General features: G+C 43.6%; 2 protein-coding genes across 4 annotated transcripts; one reads left to right on the top strand and one right to left on the bottom strand.

Moving 5' to 3' along the window:
* The first annotated feature begins 316 nt into the window (after positions 1–316).
* LOC120651364 lies at positions 317–1,553 on the top strand. The gene is made up of 2 exons (XM_039928838.1): positions 317–547; positions 637–1,553. Exons 1-2 carry the CDS (start codon positions 421–423, stop codon positions 1,392–1,394), a joined length of 885 nt encoding a protein of 294 aa, XP_039784772.1. The 5' UTR covers positions 317–420; the 3' UTR covers positions 1,395–1,553.
* Positions 1,554–1,659: 106 nt separating this feature from the next.
* Positions 1,660–8,455, bottom strand: LOC120651365 (uncharacterized protein At1g10890-like). 3 transcript variants are annotated; one of them, XM_039928839.1, is made up of 5 exons: positions 8,050–8,455; positions 7,853–7,939; positions 6,081–6,290; positions 2,547–2,766; positions 1,660–2,158 (listed from the first exon to the last, which is right to left on the bottom strand). In XM_039928839.1, the coding sequence occupies exons 1-5, from the start codon at positions 8,163–8,165 to the stop codon at positions 1,925–1,927; spliced, it is 867 nt and encodes a 288-aa protein (XP_039784773.1). In that variant the 5' UTR covers positions 8,166–8,455; the 3' UTR covers positions 1,660–1,924. The 3 variants fall into 3 exon arrangements, with proteins under 3 accessions (XP_039784773.1, XP_039784775.1, XP_039784774.1); XM_039928841.1 differs by having other exon boundaries at positions 1,677–2,158; positions 7,853–7,943; positions 8,050–8,445; XM_039928840.1 differs by lacking the exon at positions 7,853–7,939 and having other exon boundaries at positions 1,677–2,158; positions 8,050–8,450.
* Positions 8,456–8,874: the final 419 nt, after the last annotated feature.

Here is an 8,874-nt window from a genome sequence, read left to right as displayed (position 1 = left end):
ATAGTGACAGGCAGCTGTTAAACTCGATCCAAGAAGCATGGTCCATTGGTCCTGTCGCCACCATGCTCCAAGTTGCTGTTGGTCAGTGTGTTCTCATCCCCCCGAGCCTCCCCAGCCAAGAGTTCCCAACGTGGCTTGTAGTTGAGCCGCACTTCCTGAGCCACATTTTGTGGCTGGTGCACATGTCGGTCGCTTAGACGGGCCACGTTGCCGGGCGCCATTGGACCAGATCGGAGCGCGAAAAAGCGAACTAGCTATATCCCCAATCCACAGGACCAAGATCTTGTGGCGCTCAGGCTCCGCTGCCTCCGGCTCCACCCGTTCGTCCTATTTACTTGTGGCTCTCTCCTACCTTGTATAGCACTAGTCCAAGTGAGCTCGTGATCGACCCCGGGCCAGTAGCACGCTAGCTAGCTAGCAATGGAGACGTCTTGCTTCTTGACATCCAAACCATCGCCCGGGACGCCGGCCAGGGTCGTCGTTGCCAAGCCCAATAAGCCTCATCTTCTCTTCGGCACCCGGCGTGCGGGCCCGTCCTCCGTCACTTGTGAGCGATCACTTTACTCGTGGACCTCTTCTTTAGCTGCTTCTCGCTCAATGCTCTGCTCACCAGAGCGACGCGCACTTCGTGTGCAGGTTGCAGCAGCTTCAACGCGCGGCCGTCGGAGGACGGCGCGGTTCCGGTGATCGACCCCGACTGGCGGTCCTTCCGCGCGCAGCTCTACTTCGCCGAGCAGCACGCCAAGAGCGTGAACCCGTCCGTGACCGCGACACCGCCGCAGCCTGTGAAGATCGGCGACAAGTGGGCGCACCCGCTGGTGGAGCCCGAGAAGGGGTGCCTGCTCATCGCCACGGAGAAGCTGGAGAGCTCGCACATCTTCGAGCGCACGGTGATCCTCCTCCTGTCTGCCGGCGGCGTGCTGGGCCCCGTCGGCGTGATCCTGAACCGCCCGTCGCTCATGTCCATCAAGGAGGCGGAGTCCATCTTCGCGGACGACGCCGACATCGCGGGCACCTTCTCGAGCCGCCCGCTCTTCTTCGGCGGGCCGCTGGAGGAGTTCTTCTTCTTGCTGGGGCCCCGGGCAGCCGCCGGCAGCGACGTGGTGGCCCGGACGGGGCTGTTCGAGGAGGTGATGCCCGGCCTGCACTACGGGACACGGGAGAGCGTCGGGTGCGCCGCGGAGCTCACCAAGCGCGGCGTGGTGGGCATCCGGGACTTCCGCTTCTTCGACGGCTTCTGCGGGTGGGAGCGCGAGCAGCTGCGCGACGAGGTGCGCACCGGGCTCTGGCGCGTCGCCGCGTGCAGCCCCGCCGTGCTGGGGCTCGCCAGCGTCGTCAAGGGCGGCCTCTGGGAGGAGGTGCAGGGGCTCGTCAAAGAGAGGAGGGTGTGGTGATTGACTGACTGCTGCCGGTGGTCGGTGGGTGTACAAGTTTGGCTTTGTAATTAGTTAACTTGCAAGCAAATTCATCAAGAATTGATGTTCCAGATTGTCGGTGGTGTCGGAACCTCCTGAATTCAGTGCTGGTACGTCTTGCCCAGCATGACAAACACATTTAATTGTTCTCTGCATGGACGTCAAATGCCCCCTTTAACACATGACCATCTTCATGCTCACATGTACAGTAGTTATCAAAACAAAGTTTAAACTGTACGAAACATTTAAGAAACACTCCCATTAGAGGAAGAGAACATTCCATATTAATTTGCGTAAGAAAAATCAGTGTCTCAGGAATACCAATCCAGCACATAGAAAACAAATTAAAGTACACCAGATGGACGCTAGAACAAGATTACGTCAACACTGGTCACAAATCACAACCTAAGGAGCTATTGAACTCAAACTAATCAGTCATTGAATTTGTGTTTTGACATAATTAGCCACCGCAGTCGGTTCTCTGCTCAATTTTATATGATGGCACCAGGTCAACGCCGGCTTTTCCCTAGTAATCTCAGCTCATTAGCTCTCTCTTCTTCCTCTTCCATTTTCTTTCTGCGTAAAGCTTCTTCTCTTTGCTTTTGTATTCTTTCCAGCTCCAAATATCGCTCTAACTCTTTCTGCTGCTGCTCGAGAGCTTCTTTTCTTTGAGCCTCCGACACTTTACGCCTGTTCTCTTCAAGCATTCTATCAAGCTCCTCCCTCTCTCTTCTTTCTTGCTCCTGCGAAGTTTGATTGAAATACAATTTGAGGGGTTGATGATTTGAGTGGTTCTTTGAATAAGACTGAATTATAAAAGGGTTTATAATGCTTCACAAAAGACAGAAGGTTAAAATCACCTTTAAGACATTGACTACACTCTGAAGGCAACTATTCTTTATGCATAGACTACATCCTTTGGTTAAAGCAGGACTTATGATGACGTTGAATCAGTAAAAGCCAAACTAGTAAAACACTGTTAATCCAAGCAAAAAGGGTTCCACAGTCCCCAGAAGAACCTATATTTCATTTGAGCTGCATATTTCATTTTCAACAATTTACTAGATATCTAATTGTGTTATTATGAACAATAATCAGTAATAGAAATCATCATGGATGCATAACACTTACTGCTTTCTGCCTGGCTTCATAAAGAGCTGCTTCTTTTTCTCTTTGTAGCTGAGCATCAACCTCATCAAATAACTTTCTAATACCCTCCTCAATTCGGCGCTTTATGTCAAGTTTCACCTCGTCAGAATTCAGACGTTCCTCAACATTTTTCCTTATAGCTTCTTCGACTCTTCTAGCAAGCTCCTCTTCCAATAACTTAAATTCAGCTTCCTTTTGACGCCTGGAAATCAATACCATGTTATACCAGGGACTGATATTTACATGCTACAATCATTATCACCAACTGCAATACAAACTGATAGCTGGCTTCATCACATTATGCCAGCCAGGCAATTCTAATCTAAACAAATGTGCAATAATATTGCTGACTAAAATGAGCAAAAAAATCTATTTGAAGCTAACGATGGCCATAACTACGAGAATGTGTATGCTTATGAATTTATGATAAGTAGAGCCAGAACACGTGAACTGAGTTCTCAACAGGAAAAACATCTACTAGAGAAGCTTCGATAGCAACGAGTCAATGACATTAGTAAAATAGTGTTATAGCCAAACAAAGATGAGAAGCAACAAGCATGGTAGAAACTTTATGAGGAAGGAGATTTTGCTTGATTAAAAAAAGGTAAAATGCTCTATCACTATAAACAAATCATATTCCAATAACTGATATGACAGTGACATGAACTTCCTATAGATAGGTGTTCATACATCTAAGTTAGGCATATGCACCTCTACATCTCATAGAGTCATAGGTAATGCATATGCACCCCTACATCTCGTAGGTAATGCATATGCACGTGTGAAAGTTCATTGAATTACACACAGATAAATGCTTCTATGAAAAAATTATGAATGCATTTAGATCAGTGTCATAAAAGTCTTGTTTACTGGCTGAGAGCTCCTATCTGATCTCCCCGTTAATGATTCTTTTGTAGTATTATTATTGTTAGAAAATGCTAAACATAGGTCTTATATTAGTGATGTATACTATTGATTCTAGAGTAAATTCCCTTATTGACACAAGAATTTATTTGGATCCCCTCACTGCCATTGAATTTTTCCATTTCCCTACACTGCCACTATTCTAAATTTACATTCCCTTTATTGCCATTTCCGTCAAAAATCTGTTAACTTCCTCTCTCTGACATCTTGGCCCACAAACAACCGCTCTGCTATCAATTGACATATGCACGTACCCGCTCAATTCGCGGGCAAACTGGCTGGAGAGGATAAGCGTTAGGCAAGCTTGTTACTCTAAAGAAAGTTTATGACGTTGAGAACGCAAGTTCCCTGAAAAAATTACATGTTGCAATTTAAGTAAACAATAATAAAATAAAAAATATAAGCGCGAGTATCAGGATACCAGATATCCATTCCAAAGGACATGCAGACATGTCAAGGGAAGGTTTCAGAATACCGTGTCCCTATTGGGATTGGAGTACATAACTTGGTGCACAAGCCGGTTGGATAAATTGCAAATCTGATTGGACTCTACAACGAAGCCACCCATGATACAACAGGGAACCCTAGCAGACTTCAAGAACAAAGGTCGTGCCTGGCTACTATATAATGGGAGAGGGGCGCCATATGCAGGGGACAGAAGCTGTAGATTTTACACTTGCATGCTCAGCAACCTTGCCCTCATTGTAATAGGCTTCACACTTGTCCATCCAGATCAATACAAATACAAAAATAGGATGGGTATTACTCTCGATCAAGGACCTCTAAAAACCCTTGCATGTTCTTGTCTAAGCAGTAGATACCTTGTCGATCTGAGATCTAGTCGACAGAGGATCCCTTGTCGACGCTAACCAGCCTCAACACATAGTAATCACTAATCACATCAAGATAATTGTTGGGATCAAGTATAGGAGGTGGACCTGAACCTCAACCATGACCCCATCAACAATCCTGGCAGGCTAGGTATATCTAATAAAAGGAATGAATTGCAATGGATAATTCAGTCCAAGTTATCTACCCTTTCAATCAGGAAAGTCATCTTTATAAATTTGGTAGGAATATATCCTTTAGGTATGGTTTGCTTCTTGAATGTATAAGCTCCTCAGGCTGGCAATTATAAACAAAGATTACCATGGTCACGTGGGAGGTCTGGAAGCACCGCAATGCCTGTGTGTTTGAGGGTGCTCAACCAAGTTTCAGTTGCTCCTCCAGACAGTGTCTAATGAGTGTGTTCTTTGGTGCATGGCAGGAGCTTCCAAGCTCAAGGAGCTCCTTGTTAGGTCACTGCCCCGGGCACCTTATGTCCTCCAGGTGCGGCCATGGTTTGTTTCTTTGTAAGAGTCAACCTAGTGGTGTGAGTTGTACTGATTACAGGGGTTGTCTAACCTCTGTACTCATTCCTTTCTTCTTCCCTAAATGAAATGACGCGCAGTCCTCCTGCACCGTTTGGAAAAAAAAAACATACCCTCCCCTATCTTTTCACATAACCATAACAGACCACATCACATGTCTTGAAGTTGGATTTGATTATTATTAATCTTTATAGTGAGCGTAGCAAAATGTAACAATTTGATCAAATTTGATGGAGGCTCAGCTAAAAGGGCCTAGTCATAAACACCTCATGCCAATGCCAAGTCGAAACTTTTTTCTAAACAAAATTGACAAATAGCTATATATTGCAATTCCTTTCAAATATTTCATATTAAAAAATAATATACACTGTAAACTATAAATCAAGTAGTCAAGGACCATGCACTCACCACTAGGCTGATACCAAGGCATAAAAGAATCCTGCAAAACTGTGGTTTGTATGCCCCCATTTTGGCCCAGTTCCTCAGTCAAAATATTATTGATTTTAGGACCAACAAGCACCTAAAGCATGTTAAGAAATTTCCATGATTTAGTGACAAGCAACTTGTCAAATTTGCTGTATAATATAAGCTTGCTTAATCCTGTCTGCAGAATGGCATTTCTTAAATTGTTATTGGAATTATAATGAATATGCCTTCACAATCCATCACTAACAGTCCGGGTTTATTTACAAGATTATAATTTTATATTTTTCTTTGATCATTGTTCCCCATTCTCATGTTTCTCCATTCTGGTTCACTCAATCACTTGGTACTGCCAATCAAAATATCTCACTACAACCCTGAAACTAAAAATACTACTTCATAACAATTCTTTTGCATTTCTCACTACAACCAAGAAATCTCGATTCAGAGAGGCATATATACAATTTTGGAGCATGTACGGAAGTCCTACTTGTGTTATTTGTTCACATGTAAATGACACATTATGTTGCAATGCTCAAGTATTGGTGACTTTGTCTTGAAGGGAAATATGGTGACCTTTTGGTTGATGATCAAAATATATTCAAATTGTGTGGGTTATTAAAACCAACTTATCAGCTGATTGTAGAGGGCCTAATGCTTGACATGGAATGCTAAGCTAAGTGCTAACGGATAGTCCTTAGAATGTAAAGATTTGTCTATAAAAAATTAAGAGGCAACAAAAGTGGGAAATGCAAATACAGCAATTTGTATGCAGGTCCCAAGAGAAGACGATGGGTACCTTTTCGTTTCTTCCTCCATCTTGTGCTTTTCAGATAAATTCATTTTCTCTGATCCGTGACTTGGACTGCATGAGTTATTTACAAATGAACTTGTAGTACTCCGACTTCTTCGTCTTCTGTGTCTCCTTGGAGATGGTGGACTTCTGTGCCTTCTCGGAGTTGGTGAGTTGCTTCTATCCCATAGTGGAGGAGGAGACCGAGTTTTTCGCCTAAAACATGGAAAAATGAAACTTTAAAACAGAAAATATAACAGTAGAAATGGAAGCTGATAAGGTCTTGGTAACTATATTTAACTATAAGTGGAAGAGTGGACATGCCAACATCGCTTCATAAAAAAATTGAATTCAGATCGCATCCCAACTAGCCATATCAAGATGCATAGTGAAAATGCACAAACGGTCAAACACATCCATTGAGATTAAAAAATTTATCTGCTTCAGGGAGCCGAGACCACAAAATTGTCCCAAAATTCATTTTTATAAGGCCTGATCATGTTCATGCTTTGACCAACTATTAGTCAAATAATAGTTCAGTTATGTGCCAAAAATCAATGGTATCATATTTAAAAACATTTGCTGATGACTATCATTTTTGTATTGCGAATTGTAAAAGTGAACAGAGGGAGTATGTTCTAAGGGTTCAACAGAAGGCCATGACACTATATTCTATGTTCTAAGCATCAACATACAAGAAACTTACAAAAATGGTTGGCAAAAACATATAAATTAACTAAGACGAAACAGAAGTGGAAGACCAAACAGTCAGTGTCGCCTTTTGACCACATGAACTCCCTCCGATTCACAATTGGTCCATCTTATTGAAACCACGTTTTCAAAATGTCCAGTTAAGGAGAACAAAACTGTAGTTATTTTTGTATTTCTATAGTATTTATCATACATTAATTCTGTGCTTTTGAAATATGTTGGTCATTTCTCATTACCTTTTCAAGAACATAGTGCTTCCTTGGTTCTTATAGTTCACATGGACAAATAATGGAAACCAGAATCCAAAAGAAGAAATCTTATTGGTCATGTTGGGTTTCATCTCATGCCTACCAAACTTGGTTGGGCCATAAAAGCTTTGCTGCTGCTATTGTTGAAGAAATCTTAAAGGTAGGATTAGTTTTCCAGATTTTTTGAAACAATGTTTCCTCACTAATCTTCTATCCATTATAACAACAAAGCTTTTGCTTTGCGGTTATATATGCATCGATAATCAGCTATTCTCTGCAAATTTCATATTTTACGAACAATCATATCAAAATAAAGCCCCCAAGTTACACATTTGTTTATGGCTACCATGGTAAAAAGGGAAAAGCATACTGTTTCCTCTGGACTATCAATGTATCTGTACATAAAAAGTTATAGTTAGACAATCCTGAGTTGAGCTGCATGCTAGTTCTCAAAGTTTGTAAATAATGAATGTTTGAAATCAGAAAAACAAGAAATGAACTTCAAACAAATGGGATTCTAAGTTGTTGTTCGTGTGCACCTGATAAACATAGGCATCTGGTCCTAGATATGGTGTTTAGATCTATATGGAGTAGCAATAGGTTTAGGATACTGCACCGGTACTTGCACATAGGTCACCAGCAAATCAAATAATATTGTGCCCTTCTAGTAATGCGCAGTTCACATTTCATGCATATTTCAATCTAGAGACTTACCAAAACAACTCTAGAAGCGTGTACTGGATACAATTAGATGCATAACGCTCTTGTATTGTTCTGCATTCGTTCATAATAGTATAGCTTTTCAATCTAGAGACTTACCAAAACAACTCTAGAAGCGTGTACTGGATACAATTAGTTGCATAACGCTCTTGTATTGTTCTGCATTCGTTCATATAGTATAGCTGCCTTCCTTCAAACAGGTGGATTGCGAAGATGAAAAAAGCAAACAGTATCTGCCTTCCTTCAATCTAAGCTCTGATAAAAGGAAACCTAGAGAGGGGTACGGGGGCAAGTACCGGGAGGAGTAGGGGGAGCGGCTGCGATCTCGTCTGTTCCTACGGCTGGTGTACCGCGGAGAAGGGGAGCGCCGCCGTCGGAAGGGCGGAGGCGACCGGGACACCGCGCGAGGCATCCGAGCCTGTGCCTTATCCTCCGGGCTCGGCTTGGCTTCGCGACAGCCCAGGTCGAGGAGGGCTGGACGGGATCCGGAGACTGAAGGCCGACCTCCCCGCACCGAGACTGGATGCCGGCGGCTCCTATCCGACAGCGTCGAGGCGGGTGGTACTGCCGGACCAAGGCCGAGAACTCGCGGCGGCGTCCGACGGAAGTCTCACGGCGGGGACAGAATAGACGCGGCCGATGTCGCGGAAGGTGCGCAAGTTCTGATTTCCTCGTAGGTAGTCGGGGCTAAGTCTGCGGCGTAAGAAAGTTCTCTACCTTCAGGGGTCGTTACTGTATCAGCACGGTCGGGACTAAGACACATGTTCTCTGGGACTCTAGAGACGAGTTCTCTATCTTTTTTCTCTATCTTCTTCACGTTACTCCATCGGTTACTTCAAATACCAATCTTTTTTTTTAAATCAAAGTCAAAGGCACAACCTATCGAGTAGTCGGGGCTAAGAGACATACTCTCAGCGGTCCTAGAGACAAGTTATCTACCTTCTTCAGGAGTCGTTACTCCATCGGCTACCTCGAGTATTAACTTTTCTTTGTTAAATCAAAGTTAAAGGCACTGCCTATCGAGTAGTTGGAGCTAAGAGACATTCTCTCCGCGGCCCTAAAGACAAATTCTCTACCTTCTTCAGGAGTCGTTACTCCATTGGCTACCTCGAGTACCAACA

This window comes from Panicum virgatum, chromosome 9K (assembly GCF_016808335.1).
Source record: "Panicum virgatum strain AP13 chromosome 9K, P.virgatum_v5, whole genome shotgun sequence".
NCBI lineage: Eukaryota > Viridiplantae > Streptophyta > Magnoliopsida > Poales > Poaceae > Panicum > Panicum virgatum.
This window is presented reverse-complemented; position numbering and strand designations above follow the sequence as displayed.

Coding starts and splice junctions, on each gene's coding strand:
- LOC120651364 (XM_039928838.1), top strand. CDS start 421: ATGGAGACGTCTTGCTTCTTGACATCCAAACCATCGCCCGGGACGCCG. Junction 548..636: donor GGGCCCGTCCTCCGTCACTT/GTGAGCGATCAC, acceptor CTTCGTGTGCAG/GTTGCAGCAGCTTCAACGCG.
- LOC120651365 (XM_039928839.1), bottom strand. CDS start 8,165: ATGCCTCGCGCGGTGTCCCGGTCGCCTCCGCCCTTCCGACGGCGGCGC. Junction 6,291..7,852: donor ACGCTTCTAGAGTTGTTTTG/GTAAGTCTCTAG, acceptor TCCATGTTTTAG/GCGAAAAACTCGGTCTCCTC. Junction 2,159..2,546: donor ATGAAGCCAGGCAGAAAGCA/GTAAGTGTTATG, acceptor CAAACTTCGCAG/GAGCAAGAAAGAAGAGAGAG.